The following is a 17288-nucleotide window of genomic DNA, read 5'->3' as shown; positions in this document are numbered from 1 at the left end:
TTCGTACAAAATATTGATCAGTACAAATGAGTATTAACAGCAGAAACTGAATAAGGTACGGTCAGGTTCCTCCTTATCAACAGCAGAAACTGAATGCAAGAGCAGCAATAACCACGATTAACCATGGATTACAACTGTGTGCTGGAAACGAAAGTGAATAAAGTGGGAATCATAAGCTAATTAATACCAGTTATAAAAAGAGCAATTGGTAACAGGGATGAAAGTTTGGTTTTTGATTTGGATTTGACACAAGCACTATAAATCTTGTATTATAGCTTGGTTTTTAGATTATGATTTCTATAAAATCCAATCCAATCCAATCCCATTAGAGTTGACTAATTTGGATTCAAACCAAAAATGCAAATGACGATTTGTTGTTTACATAGTGGCCCAAGTAACTTTCTTAAAAAAAATATAATAATACTCCTACCGTCCTATGAAAACCTTTTTATATCTACTTAAATCCTTGTCCCAAAAACTGATTAAAACCCCAATGAAATAAGGGCAAATTTGAGGTGTTACATTATTATTATTGTGCTCCAATGAGCCAAACACCATCATAAATGGCCAATCTACAGATGTAGTCCATAAGCAAATTAAAGTTCTACAAGATCCCCTCACCAATACATATCTGCACTCGTAGACATACAACGCAATTACGCAGTTCAATATCTTTATTTTTCTCTACAGCAAGCTGTTCATTCTGCATCCTCAACAGCATGGTATTTATAGATTTCCAGCATAACTTTATCAACATCTAGTTTTGTCTGAAGAAAGTGGCTCATGCTGTAGCATCAACGACCTGGTTAGAAGTGCCCTTGTTCACGAAATTTTCCAGATACTCCTTCCTGAAAACAATAAGTAGAGATCCAATTTATTTGTCACACAAACATTGGTTCATTATTTACCAGTTCGTAAAGGAAAATGCCAGCACATACCTGGCAGCCAGATCATCGTTAGGGCGGTTATGGGGTGTCCAAACTGGATCACCAACAAACAGTCTCATGGCCTACACAAAGTTAAGCTACCTTAAGTAAACTGTGAAATAATGAATGTAGATGTGATGTACAAATATTCAAGGCTCGCAGATGAAAAGAGAAAGAATACACAATAAGTCAATAACATACGAGGCCTATTGGGCAAAGGAAAGCTATTACACATCTGGTTAAAGAAAGTTTTGACTCTCATGAGTTTATTCAGGTTAGAGATAATACTTTATACGTTCAAGAGCTGAAACGATCATATATCACCGACCAGAAATCTACATAGAGTATGAGGAGAGTTTGATTTCTAATCTTTATCTTTGTCCTCATTTTTCAAGAAATATCTCATTATGACAAGTGCAATGTGTAAATTTGATATCAAGATGAATAAAGATACCAATAATCATACCTTAATATAATTGTCTGAATCCAGAGTAAACCGATGGTAAATTCCTGCAGGCAATACAATCATAGCACCTTTCTTCACCCATATGCGTATCCATTTATCATCAAGATCCCTCACATCAAAATACCCTTAAACAAAGAATTATACACAAATATCAGTTTATTTTTCCTTCTAGCATAAACGCCACCTCCTCTCCTCTTTCTCTCTTGCTCCATGGAAAAAGAAAATAATAAAATAATTTTTAAAAAATGCAAGCTCAAACATTACCGCTTCCAGCTACACAATAGCGGATTTCTTCATCAGTGTGCAGATGTTCCTCAAAGAAATGCTTAATCTTCTCATCATAATTTGGAAGCTTTTCAGGGCATACCTCACAGAAATCCTTCACGCATAAAGAGTGTGTGAGGTGACCAAAAGTCAAAAATAAAACATGTTTAATTCATATTCTCCTCAAAAGAATAAATAAGCAAGAAAAATTAATACCGTGTAGGTATATCCTCGAGCTTCACGAATTTTCTTCAATTCCTCGTCAGTTTCATAGTTATCAGCGTCCAATCTCCAACTCAGAACCCCAAGTTCTTCAGGTTACAAGAGAAGGAAAAAAATAAATGACACGGCTAGAGTAAAAATGTTGTGCAAAATGAAGAAAAGTTCAATTAACACACCATCAAGTTTCTCCAGAGAAACAAATTCTTTAGGTTCCTTGTGATGAGGAAGCCTCTGATCCTCATTACTGTCATCCATGCACCATGCTTGGATGACTTCTTCCCTAGGATCCTGTAAAGCATGAAGAAAAGAAATACTGTGACACTGTATTATGATATAGTCAATAGATCTTGATATTTGAGAATTCAATGCAAAAGATAATTGTCTAAATAATAAGTTCACTAATCTCCTATGTTATTTAGGCCTTGCTACCAGCATTCGGCACAATGTACATGCTCAAAAGGCCAAAAGTCACTGCCAAATGCTAATTTCTGAGGGATATAAGCTCCTCAAAGCGTCAAAATTACCAATTCTCCAAACCTAAAACACTAAGTGTCTGATGAGCGTGCAAGGGCTTGGCCCAAGCCTGCTATTCACATCACTTACGGTGTGTTTGGATTGAAAGGAAATGGAGGGAAAGGAAGGGAAGGGAAATGGAGAGATGAGGTATCTTTTATTTGGATAAAAAATGAGGAAGTAAGGGAATTGGAGGGGAGAGAAATGGAGGGATTAAATTGTAGGAAATTGATCCCTCCAACAACGGAGAGATTTTTAGGAAAACTCACCATTCTTCCCTCTCCTCCTCTTCTCCTCCCTCCCCTTCTTTTCCTTCCCCTTTCTTTATCCAAACATATTGTTCTGCTAGAAGGAAGGCCAAACCAGTAGCAGCAACTTGATGCAACTTGCTAGCTGATGTGGAATAATTCTGTTACTGAAGTTTGTGAGGAAAAGGGCAATTAAGTAATCTGAGAGAAGTTTGTTATTCTGAGCTGTTAGTTTGTTACAGGGAATAATGTATTAAATAGAGAAAAGGGAAAGGGAGTAGTATCATTCAGAAAAGTTGTGAGTAGTAGTTTTGGAGAGAATCTCTTCCTCTCGAAAGAAGGGAGTTGTATTGAGGAATTAACCGACCATCATCAAGGATTTCCTTGTTTTACCATAGGGAAATTCATTCTTGGTATTCAATGGCTCGAGAAGCTTGGTACTATCACCTCCAATTGGAAAACCCAGACTCTGAAATTCCAAGTTGGAGGGGATATGGTGACTTTGAAGGGAAATCCTCAGTTGGGGAGATCTTGTATTTCACTGAAGGCAATGGTAAAAACTCTTCAAAAGGAAGGGCATGGGTTACTGCTGGAGCGCAATCACGTAGAGGGCACTTAGGAAGCAGAGCTGGACACACCTGCCTATCTTAAACCGTTAATCAAGGAGTTTCAGCAAGTTTTTCACATGCCGGAGGGCCTCCCACCTCCGAGGCAGATTGAGCATGTGATTCTCTTGAAAAATGGGAGTGACCCCATTAGCGTGCGGCCGTATAGATACCCTCAGTATCAGAAAGGCGAGATCGAGAAGTTGGTGAAGGACATGCTAAGGGCAGGTATAATACAACCCTCTATTAGTGCATATTCCAGTCCTGTATTATTAGTTAAGAAAAAGAATGGCTCGTGGAGGTTCTGTGTTGATTACAGAGCTCTGAATAAAGAAACAGTCTCGGATAAATTTCCTATTCCTGTTATCGACGAACTTCTTGACAAATTACATGGTGCTTCGATGTTTACAAAGTTAGATCTCAAGTTTGGATACCACCAGATTCGGGTCAGGCATGATAGTGTGCCCAAAACAGTCTTCCGCACACATGAAGGGCATTACGAGTTCTTAGTAATGCCTTTCGGTAAACAGCCCTGGATAAATTTCCTATTCATGTTATTGACGAACTTCTTGACGAATTACATGGTGCTTCGATGTTTACAAAGTTAGATCTCAAGTCTGGATACCACCAGATTCGGGTCACGCAGGATAGTGTGCCCAAAACAGCCTTCCGCACACATGAAGGGCATTACGAGTTCTTAGTAATGCCTTTCGGTCTTACAAACGCCCCTGCGACATTTCAGTCTCTGATGAATGAGGTTTTCAGACCTTTTCTCCGCAAGTTTGTCTTGGTTTTTTCAATGATATACTTGTCTACAGTCATTCCATGGAGGAACATAGGGGTCACTTGCAGCAAGTTCTCTCCACTCTGGCCTCACATCAGTTATATGCGAACCTTAAGAGGTGTGAAATTGGGAAGGAGCGTGTGGCCTACTTGGGTCATGTGATATCACCTCAGGAAGTGGAAGTGGACAGCACAAAAATCCAAGCTATGGTGGATTTGTCAGTACCTAAAAATCTTAAGGAATTCAGAGGTTTTCTGAAACTCACGAGCTATTACGAAAAATTCATACACAATTATGTTGTGATTGCAGGACCCCTAACTAACCAACTTCGAAAGGATAATTGGGGTTGGACACAGGAAGCTTCTCAAGCTTTTGACACATTGAAGGTAGCTATGACTCAAGCACCAATTCTGGCTATGCCAGCCCTTCGTGGTGGAAACCGATGCATCAGGATGCTGTACTACTGCAAGGTGTGCATCTAGTAGCTTATTTCAGCAAGGTACTGGGAATGCGAGCTCGGAGTAAGGCCATTAACGAGAAAGAATTAATGGCTATCGTGTTTGCAGTAGAAAAATGGAGACACTATCTCCTTGGCAGACACTTTATAGTTCGAACAGACCAGAAGAGTTTGAAGTTTTTGTTAGAGCAACGAGAGATTGGGTAAGCCTACTAGAGGTGGGTCAGTAAGCTAATGGGCTACACCTTCGACATCCATTACAAACCAGGACCCACAAACAAAGTAGCAGACGCCTTGTCTCGCAAATATCCACCAGAGGTGGAATGTACTACTTTGGTTACTTCGTGTGGGATACAGGCCTTTATTGAGAAGGATACAACTCTGCAAAGGCTGCGAACACTGCTCCAGAAGGGAGAAGTTGCCCCAAAGTGGTTTTGTCTAGAGAATGGGGTGTTGAAGTACAAGGGCCGGGTTGTCATACCAGCAAATCTGAGCTTAGGACTCGGTTACTCAGGGAATACCATGACTCACCGGGGGGGGGGGGGCACGCCGGGGATTTGAAAACCTATCAACGCCTGGCTGCTGAATGGTATTGGTCAGGAATGTGTAATAGATCAATCTGGAGGGGTAGTTTAGGTATTCTAGTATATGTTAATTTATTAGGGTTTATAGTCCTTAGTATAAATAGGTAGAGAGGAGTAGAATGAAGGCAGGCAGAAATTTGGTATGAACCCTTTAGAGAGTTATGGCCTAAAGCCATTTTGGAGAGTTGTGAGCTAAACTCACTTTCGAAGATTGATAGCCTTAAGCTATTAAATTATCGTTTGTAACCCTTTTACTATTATTAATCAATTTAAAGCTTTCACCTTTATTAATTTGCTGTTAAAAATCTGAAATCACTGGGTGACCGAACTCAGTCCATTACACTTGGTATCAGAGCGGTGTTCCTGGCTGTCCGGTGTCGGAAACCACCACTACGAAACTGAAAAAAAAAAAAAAATGGTGCTTGTTATTGCTGAGAGAGAGGCATCACAACTTATGCAAAATTGGATCCAAGAGGGATACGCATATATTTCCAGAAAGAGAGAGCGTGGTGTTTCAGATCTGAATGACGAACGAAGAGTCCGATGTGAGCTTCAAATTTCTGAGTTTAATGGTAGTAATCTGGATAATTGGGTACTTCAACTAGAGGATACTTTCCAAATTTTCCAATTAGACGAGGAGGTGAAATTGAAGGCTGCCATTATAGGGCTTAGCGGCGAAACGTTGGAGTGGTTTGAAAGTGAGCACAGGTGGCTACCAATACGGGAATGGCGAATTCTGAAGAAAGTGTTGGCGAGTCGTTTCGGCTCGTCATCTATAACGCCCTGGTACGAGCAACCAACTCCAGTTCCGACACCATCAATCGAAGAGGAAACAAAGGCGCCATCTCAAGAATTCTCAAAGGAGGTAGAGGACAAAATCACTACCAAAATCAATTCCCCAATGGAGATGAAGGGAGAAGATCATCAAGCAAAATCAGAAGACGAAAATGCGGATGATATAGAGGAGGAGCAGGTACACTCTATGTCAGAAGAAGAAAATGGATTTTTTGTTGGGGGTGTAGCCCTTGGTGGTTTGACAAACCTTGGTGGTGAGTTAAATTGTGTAGATAAGGGTTTTAGAGGAGTCGTCAAATCTAGTGGAAGGCTTGGTGACATTGGAGATGGATTTACCGGTGGGGGTCAAGGTGGCTTCGCCGGCGAATTGGGTGCAGGAGTTTCAGCCGGAAAGGTAGAGAGTGGTGGCAAGACCACCGCTAGTGGTGGCCTGAAAAGAGAAAGCGATGGCTGGATGAAGGGCAGATCTGGTGCAAGCGAGTCTGGTGCTGTACCTCATGGGCGCGCTGGTGGGTTGACGGGTGGTCGGGGTGGTGGGGTTAGCGTTTTCGAAGGTGGCTTGGGTGGCGACTTCGGTGGTGGAACTCGTGAAATTGGGGGTGTTTTTGATAGTGTTAGAGTGAGCGAGGCTAGTATCTTTTGTGGTGGTTGGTCAGGAAGATTTCTTGGGAAGGGCAGTGCCGATGCTAGTGGATCCGGCGGTGGTCCAGGTAGGACTGCCAGAGAAGGATTTAGCGAAGCGAACAAGGCTGGTAACGGCATTAGCTGTTCAGGTGGGTTCATGAGTAAGCCGACGAGAGAAATTAACTCAGGTGTTGATTTCGGTAAGGGGCAACAAAATAATTTGGCCGGTAACTTTTACACTGTTGGAGGGATTTTCGAGAGAGGCGGCACCGAAGGAAGTGGATCAGGTGGTGGTTCGGGTTGTCTGCGTTGGGCGAGTAAACAAAGGGCTGCAGGTGGTCCGAACTTGCAAAGTAGAGTTACAGTGAAGAACGGTGATTTTTCTGGTGGTTTTACAGGTGGTGGTAGCTTGTTCGAAAGTGGGCTGGGGTCCCCTGCAGGTGGCGGGACAGAAGGTGGAGAATCCCAAGGGTGGTGGGTATTTGGTAAGTTTCAAAAATCTGACGAAGGAAAGTTGTTGGGAAATTTGGGTGAGTCATACTTTGGCTTGGAGAGGAAGCCAATAGTGGAAGGTACTAGTAAGGGTAGACTTGTAAATGTGGGAGCTGATTACATGGCAGGGGCTGATAAAAGTGTTAACCCTATAGGAGTAGTTGGACTTGGACCACATGATATCTTCTCAGCTTGGAAGATGAGTTCAAATTATGTTGTTAAGGGTATTATAGTCATTTGTGTATTGGGAGACAAAACAAATACAAGTGTCAGAGATAAGCTCAAGGGCAACGTGTTTACAATCTTCTTCCTATACCCTAATGAGTCTAGCAGCAATTTCTTTTATGAAGCCAGACCCTTAATTGGGCTCACCACAACAAGGCCCACTACCCCATTCCATGCTCCCAAGCCTAACATCTCTACCCCACAACCATTTTTAACATCCAACACCCTTTATAAACTAAACCCATCTTTAAAGCCAATCCTTTTTTATTTCCTAATCTTAGTTCAGGCACAAAAGTTTGGGCCCAAGATTTATGACTATATTTCTAAGTCCAATCTTACCATATTCTTTAACCCAGATTATCCCACCCTCCAACTCCCAACTTCTTCCATTCAAACAATTGTTGACCTGCTCCGAGTACAAGCCTACATACCAAGCTATACTTCATTTCTTCCCAGATTGCACACTTCTTGTTTTACCACTGACTTCATCCTAATTCCAATTACTTCCCTTGACAAGCTGCTGCGTTTTTCTGCTATGTTTAGGCTCCTAGAGGGAGTACTAACTCTCAACAAGGAACAACATTCCTCAATGCAGTCCGCTCTTAATTTTCGCCTATTCAAGAGCTGGAACAGTGGTCAGAGTTGCCAAGGCCGGAAATCGAATGCTGACTATTATCCACCTTGAGGACAAGATGAAAGTTTAGGGGGCCGGTATTGTAATAGATCAATCTGGAGGGGTAGTTTAGGTATTCTAGTATATGTTAATTTATTAGGGTTTATAGTCCTTAGTATAAATAGGTAGAGAGGAGTAGAATGAAGGCAGGCAGAAATTTGGTATGAACCCTTTAGAGAGTTATGGCCTAAAGCCATTTTGGAGAGTTGTGAGCTAAACTCACTTTCGAAGATTGATAGCCTTAAGCTATTAAATTATCGTTTGTAACCCTTTTACTATTATTAATCAATTTAAAGCTTTCACCTTTATTAATTTTGCTGTTTAAAATCTGAAATCACTGGGTGACCGAACTCAGTCCATTACAGAATGCGGAAAGATGTCTCCTCCTATGTTAAGCAATGTCATGTGTGCCAACAGAACAAGGCCTCGACCTTATCTCCTCTAGGCCTGTTACAACCATTACCCATACCGGACAAGGTGTGGGAAGACATATGATGGACTTTATCGAGGAATTACCTAAGTCCATGGAGTGGGACTCTATCCTAGTAGTGGTGGATCGACTCACTAAGTATGGACACTTCATTCCCCTCAAGCATCCCTATACAGCTCACAGGTACTTGTAAATGAACAAAATATTGATAAAAACTATCAGTCACCCTCTAATCAATTGTAGTACAAACTACGAAGTAATTAACATTGAACAATACTAATCAATGATGAAAAAGAATTCCAAGCCAACAAAAAATTCAACAGAACATATACAAGGACAAGACTGCAAGATACATCTACGCAGCAATTATAGGCTTTCGTTATTATCCCTTATTAAAAACTCTGTTTGGGAAATGGGGACAGCAAGTTACAAATAGCTACCTAGTAGATAATAGGGTGGGTGTAGGTATGCTCCTTATGATGCATCCCACACACAAAAGGCGCATCACGTGTTTCGACACCCGGGTTGATCAAGGCAACATCATCACTCCTCAGTACACCCAAGGGCCAAGGTCAATCGATAATAGTAATAATCAACTACTTTATGTCAAATAAATAGTTCAACCAAGCCATGGTGATCTAACAGGTAAAGACTAGCCCATGCAAAATCAAAATTTGATGAGAAAAGGACTCACTAAATATAAGATTTTTAAACTCAACAACCTAAAACAGGTGATTATTATATAAATTTATTCATTGCTTATTGATATTATTTTATCCAAAATTTTCTACTTCTTAAACAGAATTACCCTTTCAGATACAATAAAAGGGTGACTTTCAATAATTTCTTATATCGAAACAATTAACCCTAGTTAGACGAAGGTATATTATGCAGAATAAAAATCAGAAGATTAGGACTCACAACAAAGCCTTAGTCATAAAATAATTTGGGGTCGGCTAATATGAATCGTCATAAAGAAAAATACCACCAATTCTGCAATCGGACAAACAATTTTTTTTTTTTAAAAAAAAAAAAAAAATCAGCAAGCCAGAACTTTCCGGCGACAAATCAAATAACCATAACGTCCGTCAAATTAATAGGAAATGAATTAATCAAGCATAAATTAAAAAAAGGGCCAAAAATTTATAAAAATTCAGAAAAAAATTGATTAACTGAAGGAGTAGAATTGATAGAATGATAGCATAAACAAAAGAGTAGTAAAATATACCTTGGGAGCTTCGGACACCATGATTAGAGTTTGTGTTGCTAGATTTCTGTGGATGCAACGGGCAGTTTTATGGGGTAAATGTGGTATGTGCTTGTTTTATGGATACAAGCCTACAAGAGATGCGGGTAGCGTGAAGGATCCGTGGTATTTACGTCAGCTCATTGCTCATATATTCGACAGCCTGAAATGGGAATACGGGGTCATTGGTCAATGGTAAAATTTTTCATACACAAGCGATACCTAAAGTTAGGTACTCCCTCCGTTTTTAAATATATATTACTCCACTTTTTTTTTTCTCGGTCGTTTTTAAATACTGCTCTATTTTCTTATTTAGAAATCATTTACAATAATTAATTAATTTCTTTCACTAATTTAGAGAATATTTCAAACATCCCACACTTGAGCCCAATGTAATCATAACCTTAAGCATGGTGACGTTCAAAGGGAAGGAAGGTAGAGTAAAAGAGTCGCCAACAAGTTTTAGGAACTTGTAAACCGTTTACAGGGTGAAGGTTACACCCCTTCACAATCCATGAGATCGCTAACTCCATAGTGGTCCGGAACCATGACTGGATATTCGGGGATGAAGGTACAAATCCAACCTAAAAGAGATTGAATCTGCCCTAAAAATAGGCATCTACTTTATTCTTCTCATATTCATGTGCGCTTTCTGACTAACATACAATCAATAGATTAACCCTAAATCTGTTTACTCTATATTGGTTGAATATTAATGCACAAACAAAACTATTATTGGTGATCACTTGAAATATAATCATATTAGCCTAAACAAGATTATTAATTATCTTATTAAGCGTGATTACAAGTACAAATTCCCTTTAAACATGCATAAAAGGCGTGATCAAGCAATAACAATAAATAATATATATCAAGCAACATAACAACAGTCATCATCATAATAATATTCTCAATAAAACATAATAATAGCAAAATCCTAGGCATGATACTAACAAGATTAATAACAAATCCTAGCATGTCACTAAATATTAAAGATCAAAACTTCATCCCTAACATGATACTAACATGATATTAGAAAGAATAGGAAGCAACCAAAACATGATACTAAAAACATACATGATATTAGAAATGTTAATTATTACCCTCAAAATGATACTAGGAATCATAAAGATATCCTAACATGATACTAGGAATTAAAATAATTAAAGCATGATTTCTATAGAAAAAGAATAATTAAGGCAACTTACTTGGATGCCTCATATCTCTTTCTTTCACGTCTAGGGCGAAGACAACTTCGAATTTGGCTAGGTGTGTCTAGAACTTGTGAATGTAGAATTTTGTAAAAGGGGAAGGTTTAGAAAAAGGAGAAAATAAGCTTCTAGCTTTTAGAGAGAGAGAGTAGATGATTGTTGATGATTGTGAATGAATAAAAACGAGGAAATATGATCCTATTTATAAGAAAATAGTCCGAAATTGATAGAAACAAATCAGAATTTGAATTGGAATAAAACTGCTCCCTGTCGCAAGCGACAGAGCCTGTCGCCATGTGACAGGAATCACACATGGCGACAAGCTCTATCGTTTGGCGACAGGCTTGTCGTTTTGCGACAATTAAAAGATAAAATGCGCTTTGTACGAAATCGTTTTCTTAATATAATTAAGCAATTAAAACTCCGTTTTAATCAATTTCAAACCAGATTTTATCAAAATAAAACACTTGTTTTATTTCAAACCAAATTCATTATTTATCAAAGATATTAATTATCAATCCTAATGCTATTAGAACTCAAAATAACCTTCTAGACTATTCTAGAAGACTATAATCAATCCTAATAATTTTAGGATTAATAATTAATGGGCCCTCCACTAGATCATTGGGCCATAAAACCATTTCAGACCCAAATTAGTATTTGGACCATAACTTCCTCATTATTCATTGGAATTGGGCTTATAATACATCGTTGGAAAGGTCTTTATGAGCCCGATCCAACTACACTATTATTGGACCCTTATCATGGACCAAACTAAATTGGACTGGCTATTTTCATAAAATAGAGAAGTTTTCAAAAACAGAAAGAAAGATTTTTATTAAAAACTAACACATCACAAGGCCTTTCACACTTTCACTTTATTCGATAATCAAATGACGTGAAAAGTACTCATCACTGGGTTTGGTTTTGGGGAGACACATTTGGGTGTCTATAGAAGCCCCTACTTTGACTGAGTTTGGAGAAACGCAAGTTTCGAAAACAAAAGTCAAAGTAGCGATAGGGACGGAGAATGATTCAGAATGTTCTGCGATCCTAAATCACTCTTGTAACGCCGATACCTGCAAACTAGCGTTAGTTAAACAGATAAAAGAGTTAAGAAACGTGTATCTTGCATCGTCGAGCACACGTCTCTGGAGTAACAGATTAGTTGTTGTGTTTTTGTTATGACAACCTCCACAGTGCCTCATGAACGCCATCGTCAAAGATCGCTGCTTGTAGTTATCCTCGATTGTTTGTGACAATCCTCCTCAGTACCTTGGGAACATCGTCGAAGGTGACTGCTTGTAGCCATCTTTAAGGTTGTGGCAGTACCTCGCCACGGCAGTACCTCGCCGCTATGGACAATCTCCTCTCTACCTCGGGACATCGTCGAAGATCGCTACTTGTAGCTATCTTTAGTTCTATAATGATAACCTTCCCAGGAGAGTTATCGAAGATCACTGCTTGTTAATCCTCAATGCTAATAGTTCGGTTTGCTATTTGTTGTTACTTCGTTGTGATTCCTTACTATGCCAGTACCTCGACGCATTTTGTAATGAGCCGGTACTTTTGCGCTTGTGGTTGCTTGTGACCCATTACCTCGGTGATTATACTCGCTTTGTGAACCATTACCTCAGTGTTTGTGATGAGCCAATACTTTGGCGCTTTAAGCAAAGTGAGACGATCGTGGTCAGGTCGTTCACTTATTGTGATTGTAATGGAGCCGACTACTAATCATGTCAATTTGCTTATATGGGCTAACTGGCGTACTAAGGAACCCAAACCGCTTCATGAGGTCCGCATAAACGAGTATGGGGGCCATACGTCTTGTCGCTGAGCCAGCGCGCGTAGAAACCTTCTGTCGCCACGAATATGCTTTGTCGCGATGCGACAAGAATCACGCTGCGCGTGATTTCTGTTGTTTGGCGACAAAGTCGGGTTTTCCGGATTTAAACCCCTTCTCCTTCATTTCGCCTCTGCTGTTCATTTTGCTCGAGTTTTCGCAAAAACTTCATCTTGCTCGTTTCTCAACCGAATTCGCTCAAGTTTCTTGCAAATCGAAGCTTTCGATCTCTAGTTTCCTGATCCATGTAAGTTTCCTTCAAACTCACCTCGGTTTTGCTCAATTTTGTGTATGTTTGCTCGCGGGTTTTCGAAAATTCGAACCCTAATTTCGCCCAATTTGCTTTATTTATTGAATTTTATGCCATGAATCTATTTGCTTATACTTGTATATTGCCTTGAGAGTGTTTTGAGACTTGTTTGACTCAATTGGTGAAGAAACGAACATTTTGCCATTGTTGACTCTTTTAAGTTCGTGAAAACAATGTTGCTCATTCTTGATGTTCTTTCTAGCTATCCATGCTCAATTTGTCACAATTTTTGCCATAGTATTGTAAGAAATTGTTTAATTACTTGAAAATGCTATTTCGGCTCGAATCAAAATCATACTCTGTTTTAGTACTACGTACCCTGTTGTTTTTTTTTCTTTTTTTTTTTTTTGTTGAACATAGTATCATGCGGCTAGGCGAACCTTAGGTACCATAGAACCTTTGATTTATTATCGTTTTCCATAATTTAGCATGGTTAGACATCGTGGCTCTGGTTTTCGCTCCCGCGACGCTCATTGGGAGGACGAGCCTGTTGACACAGGCGAGGGAGCTTCTACTAGCTTAGGGGAGTTTCCTGAGTGGGACGAGTGCACTCTCTACTTTGCTCCTCACCTTCACATCTCAAAGCGCGTGCGGCTTGGGATGACAGGCGACCGTATTCGTTGTCATGGCTCAGGCAACGTAATTATCAGTCAGATATACGACCTATACTTTCGTGACAGCATCGAGTTATGCGAGCTTTGGGAGTCTTGCGTTCTGACTCCTCTTCTCCTGACTACGCGGGCCGTGTACTCTTTCTCGTCGGGCCGCTGCTTAGTTCAAGCTCTAGTGGAGTTCTTTTGGGATACCACTAACACTTTTCATTTTCCGTGGGGCGAGATGACTATCACTCCTCTCGACTTTTCCCTCATTACTGGTTTAGAGTTTGGGCGACCGCGGTGCCTTTCGGCAGCGACATCATTATTTACTCCCCGGAGGTAGAGGCGTTCATCGGCCCCATAGCCATCCGGGCTCGTGCCGAGGCTCGACTGACACAAATCAGCGCTCGGTGTATTCGCCGGACCATGCTGATGGAGGCCTTTCAGGATGGTGCGATTACCCTTAAGCAGCGGGTACGCATCTTTGCTTTGATCGTTTTGTCGGGGACCTTCTCCCCTGACAAGGGTAGGCTTGTGCTACTTTACTACTTGCCTGTTCTTCGTGACCTTTGCATGGTCGGATCATATGATTGGGCCAGCTTGGCCTATGCAGACTTCTTGCTTGGATTGCGACTCGCTTGTCGCCATCGCAGTTTTGACGGGAAAGTCACGCTTTCTAGTTTCTGGGGGATCGTAGAGGTATATTTCTTTTAACCAGAGCTTGCTTTTGGTTTTGTGTTTATCTTCTGCTGACACTTTATCCTGTCTCGCAGGTCTGGTTCTACGAGTATTTCCCTTCTTTTTCACCAGCGAGGCCTTCGCCTCGTGGGCTCCCCATTGCCGCCAGTTTAGGAGGCCGTGTGAATGACCAGACTGCTACTGCTCGTGTTCAAGAGCTACTTCTCTCGGTATGCTTCTTAACACTCTGCGTTTGTTTTTTTACCCTTAGCGGGATTTGAGCTTATGGATGTTCGTCTTGTAGGAGCCCGAGGTTCGACTTTGGCCGTGAGATGACTTTTTCCTTCCTGTGTTGGCCGTGCAGTACACTGCCCAGCATCGGTATTTTCAGGGGACATACGACGCTGCGGTCTATCTGGGCGAGAGAGTTGCGATTCAGCATTCCTCAGAGTTCCCTGTTCTTCTTTTTCGCCCTCCTAGTCACATGTTTGATCAGAAGAGGCTGAGAGACCGGGCGGCTAGGACATCAACGAGTTCGGATTGGAGGAGTCATATCCATTCGGACCGTTGCTATGAGGAAAGGCTTTTGCCACGCTTGGCTCCACCTCCTTGCTTGCCAAAGCCGAGAGAGGTATACTTTTTGCATTTTCCATTTGTTCATTTGATAGCCCCCGAGTCAATCCTAATTATTCGGGTTTGATTTGACAGGCTTCGACCAGAGAGTTCGTGCCTCTGCTGGTATCTATCGTCTACCAGGGCACTTTTGATCCTGTTGAGGATATGGTTCCCTTGGCCCCTGAGCCATGGCGCTTCGTAGAGGAGTCGATACCTCGACACCAGACTTCGGTGAGTCACTTTATTTGCTATCTTTGTGTGATTTCATTGATTATCTTTGACTTTGTGACTTGACAGTTTTCTCGCGAGGTGATGCTGAGGATGGAGAGGGGCATGGACGCCTTCCGGTACCAGCTCGTGAGGTTGAGCCACCGAGCTATGTGTCGTCGCGGCGACGACGACATGGAGGTATTTCTCTTGACTCCTTTTATGTTTATATTTTCCCTTCTGTACTTGACTAGATTTATTTTTTCTGTTTCAGCCCATTCCTCCGACGAGCACTCGCACGAGACCTGAGGCTAGGAGAGAGAGATCGGGATCTGAATCGAGGCGTCGCCGGACCTCGGCTGGGAGTCAGGGCGGTCGATCTGAGTCGGACCATACTGTCAGATTAGAGGGTTCTGGTTCCTCATTTGAAGGTGCATTAGGGGGGCCAATTGGCCAAGGATGCATAACGTCATCTCCTTTAGTGGGTGGTGGGACGCACAAGGTTGGCTCGTCGTCGCAGCAGCCACAACAGTCTCAGCATTTGGGAGTGCAGCAGGGTGAGCCTGGACGGGCTGGCCCTACTCTCTCGATTCCAGTTCCTTCTGATCAGGTTGCGGATGAGGGTTTGACTCCTCGGACTGTACAGTTTTTTGACATGTTTGGTGTTCCTTTAGCTTTGCGAGGTTCGCCATCATAGATGTACCTGTAGTTGTATTTATTTTGACCTTGTAGGACTTTGCTTTATTTGACTCGGACGCTTGTATATATATGATCTCTATGTTTACTTTTAGCTTTGCATTTTTATTTTTCGTTTTATTATGCATGCAAGTGTGAAAAAATTATGACTAATTTTGCGCAAAAATTTTCATCATTTTTATTATCTATGGAGGGTATCCGACTTTCTCCCCTAAAAAAGAAAGAATAAAAATCAAGCTTAAACTTGATTAAACTCAAGATTTATCAAAAAATTATTATAAAATTTTTACAATGAGGATGGATTTGGCTAATTTTCTGAAAAGAAAGGTTAAAACCGTAAAATCGCAGTACAAAACTGAGTCAAAGTCAAGAAAAACTTGGTTTGCATAGCGAGCAAGACTGACGCGACCGAATCTTGGTTGGCGCGATGCGACGATATTGTCGCGATGCGACATGCATCACGCGATGTGTGATTTCTGTCGCATGGCGCTGGTATTATTTCCGAATCCGAACGGGATTCGGATTGCGCCAACTTTGTGCATAAATAGCCCCCAAATCTGACAATTTATGCATAGTCAGACAGATTAAAAAATAGTCTGAGCTTTTATTTCTTAATCATGTCTAAGAGTTTTAGCGATTTCACTTGTGAGTGGTGCCGGTCTCTGACTGCTAAAGAGAGAAAAGAACTTGACTTTTTCCATATGGGGGGTATCTATGGTATAAAGGGGGTAGACTTTATTCATACCGCCTTGGAATATTGGGATTCAGATACTCACTGCTTTAGACTTGGTTATGATGAAATCTGTCCTTTACCGGAAGAATTTGGTGCCATACTAGGCTTTCCTTCCCTAAATCTTGTGGTAATTCCAAAAGTAAGCGAGTATTATTATAAAGATTTTGAGCGTTTCCTTAACCTTAAGGATAAGGATTTGAAAGATATTGTGCATGGTAACATAGTGAATTTGAAAGAATTTGCACGCTTTTATTTTGATAGACCACGCTCCGAATCTTTTCATGTTTATAGGAGAAGAGCCTTCCTTTTTTGCATGTTAAATCAATATCTGCTTACCAGTGGTGATATTAATGAGGGCCAAGCTATTTTAGCACCTGTCATGAAGCAAATTGAATCAGGCAGAAATCCAATGCCTTTGATTGTTGGAGAAACCATGCTTGGTTTAGATGAACTAAAAAAGGATCCAAAAGCACTTCTTCGAGGTTCTCCAATATTATTACAGGTAGAAAATCAATACTTTTAATTACAAAAATAAAACATATTTAACTTTGTATAGTAATAATAATTATTTGCATTTGAATTTTTACAGATGTGGCTAATGGAGAGGCTTGAATTAATTAGCCCTCCTGAAAATGTTGACAACTATACTCCAAATTGCTTTGTAAGACGGAAGAAACACTTTTCCATAAAGATGGGCCGCCGGGAATGGAGTAGGATCTTTGAATCTTGCGACTTTTCCATCAAGTGGGTCGTTCCTTGGTGGAAAATTGAGAAGATGGTTGGTGTCAATAGCCAACCTTTTTGTCGTCTCCCTAGCGACAAAGTTGACCTTTTATTATCCTTCT

At 40.8% G+C, this 17288-nt stretch overlaps 1 protein-coding gene across 1 annotated transcript; it reads right to left on the bottom strand.

Annotated features, from left to right (window-relative positions):
* Nucleotides 1-479: 479 nt before the first annotated feature.
* Nucleotides 480-9693, bottom strand: LOC145583083 (acireductone dioxygenase 2-like). Its single transcript, XM_081640209.1, has 7 exons — nt 9537-9693; nt 2055-2166; nt 1873-1967; nt 1657-1771; nt 1393-1517; nt 939-1009; nt 480-848 (listed from the first exon to the last, which is right to left on the bottom strand). The coding sequence occupies exons 1-7, from the start codon at nt 9555-9557 to the stop codon at nt 782-784; spliced, it is 606 nt and encodes a 201-aa protein (XP_081496335.1). The 5' UTR covers nt 9558-9693; the 3' UTR covers nt 480-781.
* Between the last annotated feature and the right edge of the window lie 7595 nt (nt 9694-17288).

Source organism: Chenopodium album, chromosome 15 (assembly GCF_948465745.1).
Source record: "Chenopodium album chromosome 15, dcCheAlbu1.1, whole genome shotgun sequence".
NCBI lineage: Eukaryota > Viridiplantae > Streptophyta > Magnoliopsida > Caryophyllales > Amaranthaceae > Chenopodium > Chenopodium album.
Note: the sequence above shows the minus strand (reverse complement) of the source record. Positions and strands in the feature narration are given on the sequence as shown.

Bases quoted from the DNA above. Each gene is read 5' to 3' on its own strand.
- LOC145583083 (XM_081640209.1), bottom strand. From the start codon at position 9,557: ATGGTGTCCGAAGCTCCCAAG. The intron at 1,968-2,054 runs GTGTGTTAATTG...TGTAACCTGAAG, and splicing joins TTCTCTGGAGAAACTTGATG to AACTTGGGGTTCTGAGTTGG. The intron at 1,010-1,392 runs GTATGATTATTG...AACTTTGTGTAG, and splicing joins ATTCAGACAATTATATTAAG to GCCATGAGACTGTTTGTTGG.